Source organism: Pipra filicauda, unplaced genomic scaffold (assembly GCF_003945595.2).
Source record: "Pipra filicauda isolate LSUMZ 115617 unplaced genomic scaffold, ASM394559v2 scaffold15_size4787011_pilon, whole genome shotgun sequence".
Lineage (NCBI taxonomy): Eukaryota > Metazoa > Chordata > Aves > Passeriformes > Pipridae > Pipra > Pipra filicauda.
In genome coordinates, this window is record NW_024104096.1 from 2,644,455 (window position 1) to 2,665,341 (window position 20,887).

Sequence of the window (20,887 nt, forward strand, 5' to 3'; positions counted from 1 at the left end):
AGCTGTGCCACTCAGTTTGGACTGCCCACCCCTCTGTGTAACCTCTGTGGGCAGCTTCCCCCAAGCACTAGCTGGGTTTAAGGCTAAACCAAGGCTTACTTGATGTCAGCCTTTAAGTTGAAAGACCAGAAACAGTTACAAAAAGTAAATAAATTATAGCATCCACTCTTAGATTAAACAGTAATTTAATTCCACAGTGCTAAAGCATCTCTAAGGTAGGTTCACCTGGCATGGTGAAGTACAAAAAGTAAGACCACTCCCAACAGGGGTCATGATCTCCCTGCATCACAGATAGCTTTTCCCCTCTGTAGAATAAGTTAAGCAGCTCCAGACCCCTGTGTGCACAGCAGGCAGGGCATGGTAGCAATGTTAACAGCTCACTCGAGTCCAGATGCTCTGTCTCTGGACAACCAGAGAAGCCACCCTCTCTGCTTCCCAGCTGCAGAAAGGCAAATTCCTGGGCAGCTTGGCTGCGGGGAGACGCTGACGCCAGCTCGGTGAGCGCCAGCAGGAGGGAGCTGCCCGCACACACCTGGACGCTGCAGCGCTCCCCCTACAGGGCAGTACTTTCGGTACTGGTGATGCCAGCGTCCTTTGCCATCATGGAGAAGATGCCCTGCTTCTGGAGCAGCTCCTCGGGGCTGTCAAATTCCACAATCTGCCCAGCCTGCAGCACCATCACCCTGGCAGAGGGGAACAAGAAGGCCTGAGCTCCCAGGGTCCGAGTTGATAGCACTGATGGCACCAGTGCTGCACCCCCACTGAGTCTCACTCCTGTGGCCACGTTATGCGGTTCACCTCTCAGCAGTGGTGAGGGCACAGCCCTCCTCCCTGTGCTGGCACATAAGGTGCCAACAGTGAGTGCCTATATGGTCTGTTGCTGTAAAGAACGATACCAAAAAAGGTTTCTCCCACAAAGGCATAACTACTGCATGGCCAACCTTCCTACCCCTCTGTTCTCTTCTGGAACCACTGTGTATTACTGCCCCAGGCACTACATCCACCCCTGCCCTTCTGGCTGTATCCTTGCTTCTGCTGCTGGCCACCTCTTGCCCCATCCTAGGGGTCCAGATTCCCATTCCTCTTGCCCCATGGTGCTGTCCCATGGTACCTGTTGCTGTCCATGATGGTGTGGAGGCGGTGAGCGATAGTAAGGACAGTGCAGTCAGAAAACTCGCTCCGGATTGTTGTCTGGATTAAATGATCAGTTTCCAGATCTACAGCTGCTGTTGCTTCATCCAGGATGAGGATCTTGGCTTTGCGGAGAAGGGCCCGGGCCAAGCACACCAGCTGCCTCTGCCCAACACTGGGATGAGATGGAAAACATGAGTTACTAAACAGACACTATCAGAGCTTCTGCAAGCCTACTGGCACACACTGCCCTGACCCAACACTGTGCCTGGCCTTCCCCCTGCATCTGCCACCCTGAGCACCCCATCTCTCAGCATCTTTCTGGGCCCTCATAGAAGGGCTGGCTCACGCTGGCATCCTGAGAGCCCTGGCTCCTGTACCCTTTTCTCCCACCTTCTTTTCCCAGAAGCTTCTGTGCCCTCATTTCTGGACAGCCATTCTGCTGGAGGCTGCTGTTCCAGGCTGGTCCCTTGGAGCAAGAGAAGGGAGGGGAGCTGGGCCTGCTCACCTCAGGTTCTCCCCTCCCTCGCTCACAAGATGCAGAAGTCCCTCAGGATGGTCTTGCACATATGTCTTCAGGTGAGCCAGCTCAAGGGCCTTCCAGACCTCCTCGTCTGAGTACTGGTCAAAGGGGTCCAGGTTCATCCGCAGGGTTCCAGTAAAGAGCACAGGGTCCTGCCAGGGACAGCACCGTGTTCAGCCACACCACAGCCATTCAGCAGGGCAATGGCTTCAGGCCCCCAAGTGTGGCCACATCCTGCCCATGCTGCTGCCTGCAGCTGGGCAGGGGAGGTGGTGACAGCATGCTCACAGCTTTTGGTGTCTCCACAGCACCCAGGGATGCACTGAGGGCAATGCAAAACCCAGGAAACAGCCTGCAGGAGCCATGCAGCAGTGGGATATGGAAACGTGGTGATCAGCTCACCTGAGGTATGATGGTGAGGTTCTTGCGCAGGTCATGGAGGCCAATCGTTGCTATGTCCACCTCATCGATGAGGATCTTCCCTCCAGCAGCCTCCAGCATTCGGAAGAGGCAGTTGGTGAGGGAGGATTTTCCAGCCCCGGTCCGGCCCACAACCCCGACCTGTGGAAGCAGCTTTTTAGACCAGGGCTGAAGAAAAGAGGGCAGATGCTTTCCACCTTGTTCTGGTGGGCCTTCCCACCCTCACCATCTCCCAGACTGTCCCATTCCTGCAGCTTGAGTCCCCAGGAGCCACATCCCATCACCATCCCTCCCCAGCGCACAGACTGAAGCCAAGAGGAACAAACAGCTTTAACACAGTGTAACTCTGTAAAGAGTGTAGTGAGGGCAGAGGCACCTTCTCAGTGCTCCCAATATTGCAGGTGATCCCCTGAAGAACCAGGTCCAGTTCAGGTCTGTAACGAACTTTGTAGTCAATGAACTGGATCTCGCCTTTGCTGGGCCAGCCACGTGGTGGACGCTTTCCTGTCACCCATGGAGCCTGGGGGAGGGCACAGGAGCATTAGGTGGGGACTTGCACTCCAAGAGGCTGGAGAGCACCACGCTGTACAGCAGGTGCTTGCCTGAACCCTGTTTTCCTCACCTCGTTCTCCACCTTCATGTACTCATGTACCCTCTCCACAGCCACGATGTTTGTCTCCAACTCCGAAGATGTCCTCACCAGCCAATTCAGTGTCTGGGTCACCTGCATGGCAGAATCAGAGGATGCAGAGCTCAGTGGGACCCAGGAACAACTACCTCCCACCTCAGCTCAGGGACTCAGCCTGAACATGACTGTCCCTGGTCTGGGATCTCCAGTCCCCAGCCACAGCCCACCCTCTCTAGGTCTTCAAAAACTTTGCTGCCGCATCTCTGACCCATAGCAGGACTATACTCCTCCTCATGGAAGCCAGCATCCATTCACACTGGGATGTGTGCTTCCTTGGCTCTATAGCCACTCCCCAGGTGATGTGACACCCCAGATAATCCCCTCTTCGTGGATCAGAGCTGGAGACAGGGCAGCCTCCTGCAGCCAGCCCAGAGCTTCCAGGACAGGGCTGTCCCTGGGATAAGAAAACACTTTCATTGACTCACGCTGAGAGCAGAGGAGACAGAAAGACCCACGATGCCGCCCGCCAAAGTGCTCTTTGAAATCACTGCTAGAAGCGCAGAGAAGAAGACCACCAGGCTCCCAACGAACTCCAGACGGATGGCCAGCCACCTGTTCCAGGAGAGGACAGCTGAAGGGCAGTGGGAGAGGCAGAGAGGTACCTGCCGGTGCCCAACACAGAGCCCACCAGTAAGAGCAGCACCCTACCAGCACCCCTCACACCCAGCCCTGAGCCCAGTGCTGTACACATGGTACACATTGCAGATCATTTGTGGCCTGCAAGCAGGTTCATTTTATGTCCATCCATGTCTCACACATAACCTCCTCTGCTGGTAATGCCATATTTCAGAGGAACCCCAGTTGTACAACCCTCACACGCCCAGAGCATCTACCAGTAAGACATCAACACCAAAGAGTGCCCACATCGTGCTCCTACCTGGCCTGAAATATCAGCCTCTTCCCAGAACCTACCAAGAGCATCTCAGTCGCTGACTGCACAGCTCACCCTACCCAGGCTCTGGACACTTTGTAGGGTCCACATTCTGTCTTTCAAAATCACCCTAACATGTGTCGTTCCCAGAGATGGCACCTCTATCCTAAACTCCCCCAGTTCCTACACAGACCCTCAATGCTGAGATCAAGAGGGAGAACTGCAGTATCTCAAGGACCTCTCTCAGGACCCAGAAGCCCCTGGGGAGAGGTGCTACAGGCTGTTCTGTGGCATAAGGGGTAAAACTCACCTATTTGAGATTATCCAGGAATAAACACTTTTCTGATTTATGTCCATGATGGTCTCATTATGCTGCATGAACCGTTCTTGGTGTTCATAGGCCCGGATCACAGAAAGGCCTGACACTGTCTCACCGAAGTGGGAGTAAATGGGAGACCTGGTGACAGAGTCCAGACGCCTTAGCTGGCGTGACGTGGAGATATAGAAGCGCTGAAATGAGGAACACAGCTTTGTTACCAACACAAAGACCAGCAGCCACAAAGATACTGCTCTCAGCAGGGCAGAAGCTTCACTCAAGCCACAGTTACTCACCAGCACAAAATAGTAGAAGATGCTCAAGGGAATAATAATGAGAGCGAAGTATGGAGTGGCCAGGCAGATCGTGATCAATGTGCTAATGATGCCCATGAAACAGGAGAGCCAGGTGCGGAAGGACGTGGGAATGGTCTCATCTACTGTGAAGATGTCCTGGAGCATATGAAGAAGCAGCCAGTGACCCCAGAGAGAGGGAGAATCCCAAAGACACCATACATACAGGGTTCCTACCCACTCATATGGTAACACAGTGCCAGACACTTGTAAAAATATTGGATGATCCTCAATTGGTATTATGGTTACAATCTCATTTAGGGCCACAGCTCTTAGCTTGGGAACAGCTGATTTAACAGAAAAACTTCTTATAATACTCCCCTGTTGCACAGACCAGCTTTAGGAATTGCATCTTTGTCTGGACCCAGGATGCAGGAACAGGAATTGAGACAGAAACAGGGACAGGACTAACTACAGGTCCATGCAGACAGGAGCACACAGGTCTCCAGTTGGCCTTCATCCATCTCCTAGCTTGGCATCACATACTCTCTCATTTCAGAGTAAACCCAGAAGGCCTGAGGCTTGATTTCAAGAGAAATTTTATTCCCAAAAACCAAGAGATGGCACCAAAGGAAGAAGTAGAGCAGCAGCACACGTGAAATTACCTGTCTTTATTTTCCTCCTTTTCGCTTTCTCTTTGTTTTATGAGCTTCACTTACATAGAAAAGACTGTATATTTTTCTGAAAGTCCATAACCAGAAGGACATCTCACTGTGGGACATGAGCTCTAGGCTCCTACCTCTCTTGGTGATCTACTATGGACCCTCTTCAGTTTCTCCACATCCTTCTTGACCAGGTGACCCCAAACCAGGACACAGTATCCAAGTGTGACCTCCTTAGCACTGAGCAGAGGAGATAACAACTTCCTGTGATTTGCTGGACACTGTCTTTGTAGTATAGCCCAGGATTGGCTTGCCTTGCAGTCAGCCTTGTATCCACCATGCCCTTCTGGTCCCTTTCTGGCCCTTATCTGGGCTCAGTTGAGCCGTGCTCAACAGCAGCAGTGTTATATTATTACCCAACGCTCTCCAGACCTGCTGGAACAAACACCTTCTCCATCCTGGGGCTGTTCTCTTACCTTGGCAAACCTATTCACAATGCGGCCAATTGGGGTCGTGTCAAAGAAGCTCATGGGCACGTGCAGGATGTTGCTGAGCAGCTGCCGATGCAGAACCCGTGAGGCTCGTGTGGCACCCCGAGCAGACAGCATGGTGGCAAAGAGCAGGAAGACAGCTGCAAGGACAGCATGGGGGGGGTGGAGGGGGTGACAGCAGTTCACCAGGCACCCTTTGGCTCAACAGTCACAAAGCAGCTCCAAGCCAGCAGCTCTGCAGTGAGCCACTGGGATAGTCCTGCATCCCACCTTCCTGGGACGCCCCAGTAACTGCATCCCACCCCACCCAGGAGGAACACTAACCCTTTTGGAAAACCTTGGGCCCTAGCACTATGTCCAAATTGATTAAGGACAGTAATCTTCAACCTAAGGAGGCAACACAGACTTCCTGGGGCAGTTTATGCTGGCTTCGGACTGGTATCTGTCCCCAGTTCAGCCAGGAGCTGGAAGGAAGGCAGCAGCAGGCAAATGAAGACAATGCTGGGTCCCCTGCTGCTTCCTGCACTTCTGCCTGCAGGCCTCACAAGTCATATATCCCTTCTGGACCACACAGCTGAGGTGAGCGGGTCCCCTGTCCTCCTACACCCACCTTGTGACACCCCAAGTACCCCAAAGACAGCGATCCGCAGGTCTCGCTGCTCCGTGGGATAGGTCTGGTTCAGGTAGCGCTGCGCATCGTCTGTCCAGGCACTGAGCCACAGGTTGGTCCCCACATAGGCGGCGTACTCTGCAACGTAGCCCATGGCAATCCAGAAGGAATAGCACAAGCCAACAGCACGCAGGTACTGCATGTACATGGAGAACTTTACCTGTGGACCAATTTAACTCATTACCACTGCCCAGCAAACCTCAGCCAAATAGCAGCCAGCACAGACTTGGGACTCCCGCTTTGCTGCCCAAGTGCTCCCTCCACCACCTTGCCCACCAGTCCCAGGCAGCTCTGTCCCTTCGTGTCTCTTGGCTGCAGTGGGGCCACACCAGCCCACACTTCTCTGAGCCACAGTCAGGGTCTGGTAGCACTGGCAGCACAGTGCTTCATCCTCCATCCTCCTCACCCTGCCGGTTTCCACAGCTTCTTTCTCAATCAGTTGCTGTCCCTTCACTTTCTTTCGGGGCTCCTCCTGGGCCTTCTTCCAGGAACTGGTGCTCCTTTTACTAAGGCTGCAGGGAGGTGATAGGCATCATTAATCACAGGATGTTGGATTGGTCCTAATCTCCTGAGAGTCCATCCCTATGCTGCATTGGATCTCCAGTGCTAGAGCCCACTGGAAAATAATGTCCCAACTGGGGCAGCTTTGAATTAGCCTTGTGGAAGCATTAGGCATTTACGGCCATGAAATTGTAGCCCTCATCCCCAAAAGCAGAACCAGCCAGCAGTGCGAGTTTCAGGGAAGACCACAGAGAGTAAGGAGTAAGGCTGTGACACATTACTGTGAGTAATGTGAGTAAATGCCCCTGACCCAGATCAGCTTGTAGGAGCAGGTAGGGAGGCTCCCAGCAGGAAATTCCCGGGAAGCCCCCAGACTCATGTCTCTGAGGGAGCAGTGCATGGGGCAGGGAAGAGAGCCAAGAACTCAGGGCACAGCCTACCTGCGACTCAATTGTCTCCGATGGATGCTGGCCTCTCGCTTCAGGGTCATAGTCACCACATCTTCAGGGCCCTCCTCCACGCAAGGCTCAAGGTCTTCATCACTCTGCTCTTCATCCCCAGCTAAACCAACAGCTAAAAGCACAGGGATGAGGGAAGGTAGGATCAGGCACTGAGGAGAGAGCAGATCCCATGCACCTCTGCTGCACACAGTTTCACCCCACACCCCAGGCCCGGGCTATGTCCTACCATCACTTATCACACCTTCTCCAACCCTGCTGCAAGCCCAGTACAGCAGGAGGAGGAAGAAATCCACGGTGCTGGAGGGAGAAGTGACAGGGGACATAGGGCTAAAGACCTGTGTGAAGGCAGTCTCTGCTGCTCACTGCCACTGGTGTGACCTCAAGCAGAGGTTTGTGCTAGTTTAGTAGGTTCGAGATGTAGTAGGTCGTATCAGTCCAGTTCAGGAGTACCCCCTTGAGGAGGTGGAGATGGGTCCTGTCAGGGTGGTCTGGGAATAGCTAGGCTGCAGCTGGACAACTGTGCTGAGCCCAGACAGGGTGGGCATCCACCTGACCTGATATCACTCCTCCCCATGGCACTGGGGGACATGATAAAGATGAATGTTATCCAGTGGCATGTTTAGAATAAACCAAAGGATCTCTCTCATCTCAGCATCACTAAAATATGGAGTCTGTTGCCACATAAGATTTTGGGACACATATACATAAATGAACTAAAAAGAGAGTAAAAAAATCAGATCCTTTGCTGGCTGCTCAACATAATGCCTGGGTGCAAATCTTAGGCAGGAAGTCCTTGTGCTGCTGATTACCAGAAGCTGGGAAGGATTCACAGCAGCTGTCACTGGTGCCTGGGCTGGATAGAGCCAGGTCAGACTGAAAGATCAGATCTTCATATCCGCAAGATCCATGCACAGCCCCTCTAACTGCCACAGCCCCATTGCGTTCCCAGTACCTGTGTTATTTTTCTCTGAAACATCCTCCTCCTGCCTGCCATACAAGTTCAGGAACTGGGCAAAGGCCCCCTTGTTTGCCAGCAGGTTGCTGTAGGAGCCATGCTCAGTCACTGCTCCTGCTGCCATCACCACGATGTTGTCGACCTGGGGCAGGAAGCTGATACTGTGTGTCACCAAGATCCGTGTCTGCAACAAAGCAGTTGCAGGGTAGTGGACCATCAGAACACTCCTTGTCCCCCAGCCATGGGCCTGTAGGCTCTCCATCCCCTAGCTGGGGACCTCTCTGCTTATCAATGCAGACACAGGGCACCCATGAGGCCTCTCCTGCCTGCTGCAGCTCCATGTGAAAGCCACAGGATCCTTCCCTGTCCCAGGTAGGCAGCCTGTCTTCCCTGGATCATCAACACTGTGCCAGTGCCACTCCTGCCTGGCTACGTGGGGGGTAGGGGGGCATGGGTGCTCACCTTCTTTTGCAGCAGCCCTTTTGGGCCCAGCACGTGCTTGAAGAGGTACTTGCCAACGTGAGCATCCACGGCAGACAGCGGGTCATCCAGCACGTAGATGTCTGCGTTGCTGTACACTGCCCGGGCCAGGCTCACTCGCTGCTTCTGGCCCCCACTCAGGTTGATACCCTGGAAAGGAAGGACCTCTCTGGGCATGGGGCTGGCACAGGGGTACAGCTCTGTTCTCTGCTGCAGGTGCTATAGAATATCCATAGCCCGCAGGGCTGCTACCTTCTCTCCAATCTCTGTCTGGTCACCCGCAGGCAGCAATTTCAGGTCTGGAAGGAGGGCACAGGCCTTAAGGACCTGCTGATACCGGGCTTCATCCAGTTCTGACCCAAAAAGGATGTTGTCTTTCAGGGTGGCATTCTGGATCCAGGCCTGCTGGGGGACATAGGCCAGGGAGCCCTGGAAGGAGACACACAAGAATAGCTACCTTGTCAGAGCATCAGCCTGAGCACTGCCACCTCCTGCAGCCTCTCCTCGCCCTGAGCCACCACGCTGAGACAGTCCTGCCCTGCTGCTTCCCCACTGAGCTCAGAGGCAGCCCCAAAGCCCCCTGCGCCAGCCGGCTCCTCTCACCTGGATGTTGATGTGTCCCTTGATATTCTCCATCTCCCCAAGCATAGCTGACACCAGTGAAGATTTGCCTGAGCCCACAGCCCCCACCACGGCCACCAGGCTCCCAGGTGTAATGTCCAGGGTGACACTGCAAAGATACGAGGGCTTAGGAAGCAGCATTGCCAGGTCACCCACGGCTCCTGAGTGGGACCAGCACAGAGCAATGTCTCTAGGACACCTGTGTCTAGCAGCACTGTGAGAAGTGATTGCCTTCCCCAATTAAAAACACAGAAAGCCTCCTGCTCCCCAGCCATCTGCGCCCAATATGGTGCAGAGCACTTACTCTCTTATCGCAGCACTGCCGTCCTGCTCCCAGGAAAAGGTGGCCTCCGAGAAACGCACAGCGTTGCCTGTCAGCAGAGGGAGGGCCCTCAGGACTGGGAAAGCCCAGGGCTGGGGACAGCCTGTGACCCACAGGGACTAATCTGGAGGTTCACTTGCCTGGAATGGGATTGTGCTGGATAGCTGAGGTGTCCAGGTTTTCTCCGCTCAGGTAGCGTTCCAGCCTCGCAGTCGACACATTGGTCTGCCATGGTAGAAAGAGGATGAGGATGGCACATGGGCATGGGGTGCAGCTGGGTGGGCTGGCAGGAGCCCCATAAGCAGAGCATCACATCACACAGTCCCCATCCAACCTCTGAGCCCCAAACCTGTGTTATATATGTAAGTCCTGTCCCACCCCCCTGCACTGACTCCTGGGTGTCCATCACACACCTGAGTCCCATGTTCTGGTTTGGGCAGAGGTATCATAGGATCCCCCTGCACCCCCTGCCCTATGGGAGGGCTGACCTGCACTAGTGAAGAGAGGACCATGGGCAGCATGGCCATGGGGAAACGCAGGACGTTGAAAAGGGAAATAGCAGTAAAGGCCTTCTGTGCATCCAGGATGTTGTTCTCATCCACCATCACATAGACGGCAAAACTGGCCAAGGAGACCTAGGAGAGACAGCAGGAAAAAGCACCATCAATGTGGCTGTGTGTCCAGACCCCCATTGTTGCCCTTAGGCCTCAGCAGTGCTTTTCTGCTGGGGACCTATTCCCCTCCTCCTTCCCCCTTCTCCTTTGGGCCCCATCTCACCACCCTGATGGGACCCCCTTCCACCACAGCTCTCCTGCCAGCAGCCAGGACTATACTCTGCATCCCTGGCAGAGGAAGGGATATCAACGCCTTCATCGCTGCAGGAGCACTCCATATGAGATTCCCCATATTTCCCATCCCCTTGGACACAGCCCAGCCTCCACTCAGAGGAAGGTGCAACCCTCCCCGGGGCTGTTGTCACTCACCAGGAAGGGGGCACACGTGAACACAAAGACAGAAATCGACTGCAGGTAACTGAATTTCAGCAAGTCCTTGAGCTCATGTGCCCGTATGTCGTTAACTCGCTTCTCAAATGAGGGCTCCCAGGCAAAAAGCTTCAGGATCTGCGGGATGAGCAGGGTGAGCAATGCTGGCTTCACAGGAAAGCCCACCTGCACACTCAGCTCGCTAGTGGCCAGCACCTCCATCACCAGCTCCTGGCTTGCTCAGAAGCCTGCTTGGCCATTGCATCTTCCCTCTCCTGTCCTAACCCACGGCTTATAGCACTCCCCCACTTCCACACTGACACTCCCTCATTTTCAGCTTACAGGTCACTGCCAGCCCCTCTGCCACTATGGCAGTGGGCTCACTATCAAGAAACACCCTCTCTTGGCTCCCAAGTCTTGGTCCAGGAACCCAGAGCTCCTCCCCACCCAATTTTTCAAAAGGTGAGGAAGCCAAGGGAATTACAAAGACTGAGGCTTGGACACCCCAGACACAGGGGCCCCAAGCTAGACTATAAGACTGGTGCTGTAGGGTTATACAGGTAGGCTCTCTCCAGGTACAGTGCACCAAGAGGGGTGCAGCAGCTGCCTGGGGAGTCTCCAGTCCACTGCTCACCTTGATTCCATTGAGGATTTCAGTCATTATTTTCATCCGTTCATCCTTGTTCTTCATGTTCCTCACCTACAAACAGAAGAACCAGATGTCACCGAAACCAGACAGCAGCTCACCCTTGGAAACACATCTGGGCTGCCACAGGGAAGGGAAGGATGGGCTCCTGAACCCAGAAAAGTCATCCCACCAAGCTGGACCTTGGCTCCCCTGGGGCTCTGGACAATCTGGGGAAAAACAACACCCTGCTGTGAGGTAGAAGCTAAAGCTTTATCTTATGATTGGTAATATCTCATTTCAGTCCTCAAGGCTGCCTCTAATCTTGTTCAAGTTCAACTGTGATGGTAGAACAGACCTGTCTCCTGCTCATAGCAGCAGATCACCCCTGGCTCAGGCTACCCCCAGCCCAAGTGAGATCAACTTCCTAGGCTAGGAAAGATCTATAACAAAACAGAAAAGGGTAGGGGAGTGTGGAAAATGAGGGAAGAGAGCAACAGTGGGCCTCGGGAGTGCGAGACCAGGAAGGATCTTGCACCCACCACTGACCTGAATGGTTTTGGCCTTGGCAACCAGGAATGCATTTATGGGGATGAGCAGTACCATGACTGCAATGCCAGCCAAGACAGAGGCGCCCAGCTCTGCCCAGAGGAAGACAATGGAGAGGATAATTTGCAGGGGAGATGACCACAGCTGGTGAACAAAGTTGGCCATGTCCATGAACCTCTGGGCATCAGCTGACATCAGATTCACAGTCTCTCCCACTGTGGACTCCTTGCGGGTGGCATTGGACATGGTGAGTGACTGGAAAGAGAAAACATTGTCACCACAAGCCAGTCTGGGAGCAGCCTGGCTCCCAGCAGCATGGCACAGAGCAGGCAATTAGCAGGCCAGCCTGAAACTGCTCCTGGGTTTGCTCCTGGTGCCTCCCTGCTGGCCACAGGCAGTCTCCTCACTGCCCACGCACCAGGAGCCACTGGATGCTGGGTGAAACGAAACACATCCTTGTGCAGGAATCCTAGTGGCAATGGCCCTAGGTGTGACACTGCTCTGAAGAGAAACCTGCCTCAGCCCCTGGTAGCTGTCAAACACATGGCTGCAGCACCCAGGTCCCAAGCAGAACTAGGATCCACAGTGTCCCCAGAGCTGGGTGGGCATCCCACAAGCCAAGCTTTTCCTGTGCCTTCCTAAGAAGTAATGTGCATACACCCCAGTCACCCCAGGTTGATGGGTCAGGCAATGAATGATTATATCCATAGCCCAGCTTGGAGAAAGCCAACAGGGATGATGACAGGACCATACAAACCTTCTTGTAAATGGCAGCGATGAGGCTGGCACGCACATTTATGCCAAGCTGAAAGCACAAGCTGAAGTGCTGCTGCAGGCAGATGGACTGGACCACCGCTGCCAGGAAGAGCAGGATGGCATATAAATAGCCTTGCCAGGCAAAAGCCTCCTCATCCGACACAAAGGCAATCAGCAGCCTGGAGGATAAAGAAGCCCATGAGACACTCACTCTACTGAGACAGACCCAAGCAGGATGCTGCAAATGAACGCAGGGAGAGCATCCTCACAAGAGTGGTGACTGAGACCCTGCCCTGGAGAGCTGGCTCAATGCTCAGCAAGCTGGAGACCCTTGACCTGCTGGGCGTCCCTGTTCTGCCAAGGACACTGCATTTCACACACAGCAGTGGGTCAGTAATGTCAGATCATCCACAGAGACTGTGCTGCTCTGCAAAATGAATTGGGGAGGCCCTGTTGGGCTGAGCCCGACTGACTCATGAAGGGCCCCAGAGAAGAGCCAGGACTGTCTCCAGTGAGGGAGTAGGGCTGCGTAACAGAGGATGCAAGGAGCGAGGAGCAAGCTATTACCCATAAAAGCTGGCAGCCAGCTCAAATCAATTCTTCATTAAACTGTAACCCAGCATATTCCCCCACCTTTAGTGAGAGCACAAAATGTCCTGAGGGTCTGGGGCTGGGAGAGGTAGACATGTGGAGATGGTGGGCCTGGATATAGTGCACAGAGGGAGGTGGTGGGGTTGGGTGAAAAGTCAGGACAGAACATGGATAGGGACAGAGAGAAAAGACTCACTTCAGCAGCTGGGGGCTGACAAACACAAGTGCATCATAAACCAGTTTGAATGCCACTGCTAGCATGAGGTTCTGCCGGAAGGTCTTGCCCAGTGTTTTCATCAACCAACCCCTGGCGTAATCCTCAGGAGGGCCAGAGTCTCCTTTGTCTCCCTTCTTCTTCTTCTTCGGCTGCTTCTCCTCCTGGAGGGAAGCCCACACAAAAATGAAGGAGTTGGTTGTGCAGGCTTCCTGCACCTGGAAAGATGCTTCCAGGGCAGCATCACAGACACAGACCCTAGATCAGGTATCCTGAATAAAGCCTTTGCTTTACCTCCTGTCATGTTCCCTCTCACTGATCTCTGCTCATGTCATACACACCCAGGACTAACACATCTCTCATGCGCCAAAGGCAATTGTTGCAAAACCTAAACCACCTTGAACCTCTCAGGCCAAAAACCAGGCACCCCAGGAAGAACCTGAGGCCAGGGATGATTATGGAGTGATGTTCAGTCTGACTTCTTTGCTGGGAGGTATTTGGGGTAGGGAAAGATAGAGATAAGGGAGCTGCTTGTACTGTAGACTTGAGGGTGGTTCCTGTCCTTCTGTAGGGCAGAAGGATGTAGACTTTCTTGGTCTCTCAAAACATGGGGATCTGCCAAGGACAGGGAACACCCTGTCATGGATTCCCCCATCCTTGTCCATGGCCCTGCAGAATCAAAGAGGGGCTGCAGGGACATTGGGTGACCCTGTTCCCTGAGGCTGGACCTGGATGTGTCAGTCCCATACAAGGCCAAGAGTAGGAACGGACTTACCAGCACCAGGATGTCTTGGCTCTGGGCCTTGGTCATATTGTTTCCATGGTCTGGGTCACCTTTCTGGTGTCTTTTCTTGCGTTTCCGTTTCTCCAGTTCAGCTTGGGCCTTCTGTATGGCAGTCTTCATGTTCTTCTCAAAAGCAGTGCAAAGTGCCTGTGTCCTGTCTTTATCTTTCAATTCCCAGACATCCTCTATCTCCAAAGGCTTGCGATAGCCCTTGAAAACAACGCTGTGGGGCAGAGAAACCTCTCAGCAAGTTTCCTGCATGACACTTGTTGGAGAGTCCTTGCTGAAAATGCAAGGACTTCACACCCAGCCTGGAACTGGGCTCAGGCTGCATAGACCGAACCCAGCGTGGTGCCTCTCATTACTAACTCCAAGCAGCCTGTGCTGCAGGCTCCCTCAAACAGGGCTGGGCCAGCCCTGAAGCACTCTTGCATTTTTCCAGCCCCACCTCCCATGGAGCCCTGCTCACCTGCTGTACCATTCAAAGGTAATGGAGCTCAGGAAGGAGGCTGTCACCTCTGGGTTCTATGGTACAAAGCAAAGTAGGTACCAAGAGATCATTGATGTTGAGAGGTGGTGTTGACTAGAGTTGATTCAGCACCCCCAGCCATTAAAGAGCCCCAGAAGTTTCCAACTGTGCTAGATCCCACCCCAAGAACCCCATCTCATAGCCAGCAGCAGCCCCCCGTCCCTGGCTGCAGGCTGCAGCTCTTGCTGTGCCATGTGCTGAAGCCCTCAGGTCTTCCCTCCCCAAGGGGCCTGGAGCATGGAGCTCCAGGTTCCATAGCCTACACGGAGTTCACCCTGCCCAACACAATGCATGGGATGTGGTGCCCCAAGCCCACTCCCACATGGTCCTCTCACCTTCTTCCTGATTTCCTTTGTTTCTGGGGCAACATCTGAGAAGCCCGAGACAAGGAAGATGAGCAGCTGGAGCCCATAGGAGATGAAGAAGAGGATAAACCGTGGCAGGTCGGAGATTGGTTCCTGCAGGAATGGAAAGCCCAGGGTTATTGTTGGGGGTTGTCTCAAGGCCACCTGCAACTCAGTGACAAGATCCATCCCCAGGACAGTGAACATGGCTGAGCACAATGCAGCAGTGTAAAACTCGCTGTGCAGCCTGGATCAGCTTCCTTTTGCCGCTTCTTCCTGACCTCCTCCCGTAAGTCTGTAAGCAGAGAAATTGGTCCTGGAGACCTTATACTTCCCCAAAGAGATAGGATGAATTAAAAGAGCAATTCCTTCTCAGGTATTTTCTCATTCCCCAAGGTTGCCAGGGCAGCTGGGATCTGTGTGATACCACAGAGAGCTTGCCAAGAGACAAGTATGAAGGACTTTCCTTGGGGACAGAACACGACCTTAGGGAAGCACAGAGCTTCCTGTCAAATCCAACCTGCAGGGCTCTCCGGACAAGTGACTGGAACGGCAATATCCCACAGAGCAGGGACAGTATCCAGAAGCAGAAAAGTACCCCCGAGTCTCTGCGCAAGCAGAAGCGTCGTGCCTCGTGGACCAGCAGGACCAGGAGCTGCGGGAAGAAAGACCAGTCAGAGGTTCAGGTAGGGCTGCAGGACTAGGTCTGGACTCTAAAAGTGTCTTTGAAGCATGTGTCCCGGGGTGCCAGCATTCATGAAATGCTGGGATTCACTGCCTTGAATACACTGAGCTCCCAGTGCCTGAGCTTACTGCCAACTCTACATAAGCTTCAGAGTTAACTGCATATGGCAAAGGTTTATTTCGGGAAGACATAAGATCAGGTCTGAAGGTACCCTGACATTACAGCAGGGCACTATTTCTCTTTTTAGCTGTTCTCACTCCAGATTCTCAGACATGTCATACACATTGTCAGACATGCCCAGCCATCAGGAGTCACACCCTCCTGCATATTGCCTCCAGAACTGGAACTAAACCCGTGTCGTGTCCCAGCAGTGCAGAGTCCTCTCTATGGGCAGTCCCCTTTGTCTTATCATGCCACATGGACTCTGCACGTGAAATTAAATGACATGACAAAATACAAAGGATAGCAAATGGGGATGTTACTTTTGGTTTTAAGTGCAAAAGTAACATTTCCTGAGCATTTGGGCTTTGTTAAGACTGTTAGAATACAGGATTACAGATGTTACAGGATATCTGTAACTTCCATGCACATATTCCATCAAGCTAATAGCCCCTATGTCCTCAGCTTTCTCCTCTGCCTGGCCATCCTGTGGTACTTCTCCTGACTCTCTGTAGAAAAGTGAGCAGCAACTCATGGGAAGCTGTGAGACATCAGAGCATGGTTTGATGTCCACGATATGCAATCAATCCTGTGAAACCCATACTGCTGCTAGCAAGGCTTCTAGCAGAGATGGCTCAGCTACATACACAGGCGTAGAACCTATCCCAGTTTTAAGGATAAAAGCAGGGAACGCTGTACAACCAGACGCCTGTGCTCAATGAATTGCCCTTATGCCCCACTCACACATGTTGAGGGCTAGTCCCTGTCCAATTTGCAGGCTACACTTCCCTCATGGACACAGCTTCCCACTGATCTCTGAGAACAGGCAGGGAAGTTTTCTGCTGCTTGGCCCGTGGTCTCACACTGTGTCTCTCTGGTGACACACAGCACATTTACCAGCTGATCCCTTACCCAGGTGGCGATGTACAGGCTGGGGTTCGTGTACTTGACAGCTGGCACGGTGTCCTGCTCTGTGTCCTCTACAAATGCCAGGGCCAACTCTGCCACTGCCGTCACCACCAGCAAAGCAGCCAGCATCTGTGAGGAGAGAGGGGCAGCCTTGAGGGGAGACCCAGACCACTGAGGAAAACTGGGAACCACTGGAAGACAACACAGTTTGGCATAGAAGCACTGTGTTACATGCACTCTTACACTCTTTTCAACCCAAACTTGGCCTGTGGGAGCTTTCATCACTGTGAAGCTGCAACAGTTCCACAGGAGCACTGCCATCATTTTAAGTTTGGAGGATAACAGACCACAAGAGAGGCCCCAGTATATACTCTGCCCTCCCTCCCAGTGTATTCCACCCCTATTGTCCCCTCTGTCCCAGATATATGCATCATCTTAGACTCCCGTTTACATTTCTGTCCCTGATGGTGCCCTATCCCACTGCTCTCTCTCTCCTACATTTCTCATCTCTCCATCCCATACCTGACTCCAGCACAGAGGCCTTCCACTTACACCACCTCCATTCCAGGCTGCCCCAGCCTGTCATCCGTGCCCCCTCAGCCCCACGCTACCTGCTTGATGATGTAGAGTTTGGTCACAGATGATTTCTTGGCTTTGGATTTGCACATGGGCAAGAGCTGCCATGGAGCCAAAATCCAGAAGAAGCCAAGGGGGACCCAGACCAGCACAGTCTGCTGGAAGCACACAGGCAGGTCGGCATCTGGACGAGCAAGGTAAGAATCATTCTGGGGGCAGCAAGGACAGAAAACAAAGTCAGTTGGGATGGATTGACTCTCACCTGGTTCACAGTACAAGAGCCAGCACTCCTATAGGTGCCCACCCCCACTGCACCCCTCCTGACACCCACCCTCCTGGCTGAGCATTTCAGCACTCAGCCAAAGTTTGACATAATATCTCTCTCCCCATCTATCTGCCTGAGCCTGGGATGGGCTCCCTTGCTGGAGCCAAGCCAGCTGAAGCAGCTGGACCCAAATCATTCCCCAAGAGGTCTATGCAAGGTGTACTGTTTCCAGCTGGGCCAAAACAGGCCAAGGCTCACTTAGGGAGCTGTCATTGCCTCAGTGTCCTGTGAATACCACGCAGGCACCGCACAGCTCTCAGTGCTGTGGCAGTCCTGGATAAATATCAGAACCTCTGTCGACTGCTGGCCGTTGGGTTCCACTGGCAGGACAAGCTGTGAGCCTTGGGATCTACTGCTCTCCCCATCCACTGAGTGTCCTGCCCTGAGAACAGGCAATAGGGATGATGCTGCCACTCACCCAGAAGATGGAGCCGCAGAACTCCTCCAGGGCTGCTGACATGGCTCAGGGGAGAAGAGACGGCAGCTCCTTCTCCGCGCTCTGCCCAAGTCCTGAGTGGATGCTTGGGATAAAAGTCCCCCACGCCCTCAAGTAGCGTTGGGACAAAATCCCTGATGACACACAGTTATTTATTAACTTGGTGCTATTGCACAACACCACAAATCAAAGCTGTGACCAAAAGGGCTTGGGAAACCACATGGGATCAGGGGAAGGGAGGAGAGGAAGACTCAAAAAAGAGATCAAAGGGGAGATACAGGGAAGCCAGAGTCACTGCAGGACACCACAGCCACTGTTCAGAAACCACTAGCCTTCATCAGTGCACACCAACAGAGACAAGCTCATATGGACCCACTGAAGACACTGCTTTTTTGCAACGATCTCTCCTGCCAGAACAAGCCTGCTGAATGGTGACAAAAAGTCCAGCAAGAGCTGGTCCCACAGAAGCCAAAGGAGACAGTACCCTTTTTTTCATATGCCAACCAGCAAGGAGGCCCATGACATCAGCAGTGTCCCAGGCTTGAGAATTTGCAGTGTCTGGCAGCTGAGCTGACCACATGCTGCACTGGTCTTTCTGAATACCCAGGATCTGGGCTCCTTTTACCAACTTCCTGCCTGCAGAGCCAGGAGGCTTTTTGAACTATTACTTTTGCTTCTCCCTTTCCCACATTTCCACGTTGTCTGCATGTTATGGCAGCTGCGTGGCCACAAAACCCCAAAGAGACTTTGAATCTTCATTCTAAGGCAACCCCCATCACTGGAGACAGAGGAACACTCCTGAGGACAGTGACTGCCATTAAATCATCACCCTGCTGCTTAGAAAGGTGGAAGTATGCTAGGGGCACATGGGGATGGTGTCTCTAAGGCTGGAACTGGATTTGCTTAATCATTTGTGCTCTTGAGGAACAGTAGAAAGGTAGGGTGACTGCAAGGATCACGTTGTCTCATTGTTCACTGAGTTAGTAGATAACTCAGAAGTCAAGGGTGACCCAATGAGTAATTGCTCAGGAACCATCAATACCAGAGAAAGGCTCAATGTCCAACTCCTTGGTTAATTATTACTGGTTTCTCTGATTAAATCCACGTTTTTGTAAATAAAACTATCCCTAGTGCTAGGTCCTCCAGGCCAGAACCAGTACACTGCTGATGAGAGCTGCAATCTGATACAATGGGTAAGAAATAAATGAATGAAGCAGTCACTTCCTCAGCCCTTCTCCATCCAGACTGCTGCTATGATTCTTTTCTGCCCATTGACACAGGTGTCCTGTGGCCTTGCTCAAACCCACCTGAAGCATTGATGCCAAGGGGACCACTTGCTGGTGAGACCTTCCTCTGTAATGTCCTGTCCACTGCTTGTCTTGGTTTTCAGTACAGGTCACAGCCCATCCCCGCCCCATCTTTGCTCTCATTCAGAGCTGGAGTGTTTCCCTCAGCACAGGATGCCAGCTCTCTTTAATGTTCAAAGCAAGTACACCCTCACTTTCTCTACCCTCATACCTGGGACATGCTTCTCCCAAAACCACACAAAGCCACCTCACTGTCCTTCAGCTCCTTCCATAAAGCTTCTTTCACTAAAATACCCAAAAAATCTTCACTGGGACCAAGATAATCAAAGCAGTAGCACCTCTCTGGCTGACAATATCACAGTTTCCCTGTATTCCCATGCCTTTATCCATCTGTTGTCCAGCATGGTATAACTTTTCGAAAAATAGGCATTGCTTCATGCCAATCCAGGACAGAGGTTTCTGCCAAGCAATCTACAAATCAGTCCAGCCCTCACTACTCATCTTTTCTCTGAAGGATTTATTTCTCTGTTTTTCTGCTTTGTCACACTGTAATGCCATTCGAGTTCAAAAGCCTTTTTATTTTCGAACTTTAAACACAGAGGAAAGAGCCAAACTCTGTGTCAGCAGAATATTCATCTTAATTGAGCTACTAGTATCTTAATCATGACCATGACTCATGAAATCTCACATAAGCCATGAACTCTTAAATCAGATATTCTGAACTACATTGACTATAACAACAAATTTAACCATTTCTTCTTCCAAATTTGGATCCTTCCTACTGCCTGCACATGTCAGTGCTGATGACAGCTCTGACACCAGGATTAGGCAGTCATTCCCTTCTCATATCCTCTGTTAAGAACTACCACTTATGTTCCCAAGGTGTGTTTTGGGAGAGAGTGATACTCCTGTTGGATTCATGTGAACAGGTGGATGTACTCTTTGAGCTGAAAATACAATGATTATAGGCTTTCAATGATCTGATTCTGTTTAAGGGGACAAAAGTGCTGCCACCTTGTCAAATACCACATTTTTGCCGTATATCCTCACAGGCTGCAAGCTATTGCCAAGATGGACAGAGAAATCTGAATCCTGCTTTTGCTTCCTAAGAAGGTCCACTATCTCTGCTGTCAGAGGGATTCTCCTCAGCTTTTACAGAAGAGGAGGCAGCAAGGTTAAAGTTGCTTTATCTCTGGGTCTCTACTCTTTTAACGGACCACTCTGATGCCATTCAGATCTTTTGTTGGGTATTTTGCAGGGTGACTGATACGAGTCTGGGGCTTCAATCATGACTAGGCAGGAATGACCCAAATGGCACATTCCCCAAACACTGTCTGGTGAACAAACAGCTTGTGCTTCACATTCAGAAAAGGACATGAAAACTCCCTTAGAAAAAGCACTTGGTCCTCCCAAGAAATCTCATCACATGCCTCCCCCATCTCAAGCTCTGAGGGCCCACAGCCCAGGATGTCTCAGAGCCCCCTCACCTCATGAGTCAGGTAGTGAGAAACTCCCTGCCATTACAAATTAATGTCTTCATCACCCGTACATATCAATGTGCTTCTCTCTACCCAGCAGCTGCTGCACTGCTAATCCTACTGGCTGACTACAGCAGGCCTTGTTTTCCAGCTGTTGCTATCATGTTTCCCTCCCTGGCATTCTGGATATGATTGTATTCTCCTCTGGTGCAGCAGGGGTCTGATTTTTCAG

General features: G+C 52.4%; 1 protein-coding gene across 1 annotated transcript; it reads right to left on the reverse strand.

Annotated features, from left to right (window-relative positions):
* Nucleotides 1-168: 168 nt before the first annotated feature.
* ABCC2 (ATP binding cassette subfamily C member 2) lies at nucleotides 169-20,860 on the reverse strand. The gene is made up of 32 exons (XM_027710917.2): nucleotides 17,853-20,860; nucleotides 17,145-17,318; nucleotides 16,537-16,662; nucleotides 15,301-15,435; nucleotides 14,772-14,894; nucleotides 14,377-14,432; nucleotides 13,899-14,130; nucleotides 13,106-13,287; nucleotides 12,320-12,497; nucleotides 11,563-11,817; nucleotides 11,023-11,088; nucleotides 10,389-10,526; nucleotides 9,894-10,040; nucleotides 9,546-9,630; nucleotides 9,388-9,454; nucleotides 9,066-9,192; nucleotides 8,715-8,891; nucleotides 8,445-8,612; nucleotides 7,980-8,166; nucleotides 7,007-7,139; nucleotides 6,472-6,577; nucleotides 6,006-6,225; nucleotides 5,381-5,535; nucleotides 4,246-4,401; nucleotides 3,944-4,143; nucleotides 3,188-3,314; nucleotides 2,697-2,798; nucleotides 2,451-2,594; nucleotides 2,057-2,215; nucleotides 1,640-1,806; nucleotides 1,112-1,306; nucleotides 169-683 (listed from the first exon to the last, which is right to left on the reverse strand). The coding sequence occupies exons 1-32, from the start codon at nucleotides 17,892-17,894 to the stop codon at nucleotides 554-556; spliced, it is 4,659 nt and encodes a 1,552-aa protein (XP_027566718.2). The 5' UTR covers nucleotides 17,895-20,860; the 3' UTR covers nucleotides 169-553.
* Nucleotides 20,861-20,887: the final 27 nt, after the last annotated feature.

Excerpts from the sequence above, each read along its gene's own strand:
- ABCC2 (XM_027710917.2), bottom strand. The coding sequence starts at position 17,894 with ATGTCAGCAGCCCTGGAGGAGTTCTGCGGCTCCATCTTCTGG. Across the intron at positions 9,631-9,893 it reads TCCTCTCTTCACTAGTGCAG|ACCAATGTGTCGACTGCGAG; the intron begins GTCAGCCCTCCC and ends CTACCATGGCAG. Across the intron at positions 8,167-8,444 it reads AAGGGCTGCTGCAAAAGAAG|ACACGGATCTTGGTGACACA; the intron begins GTGAGCACCCAT and ends GCTTTGTTGCAG.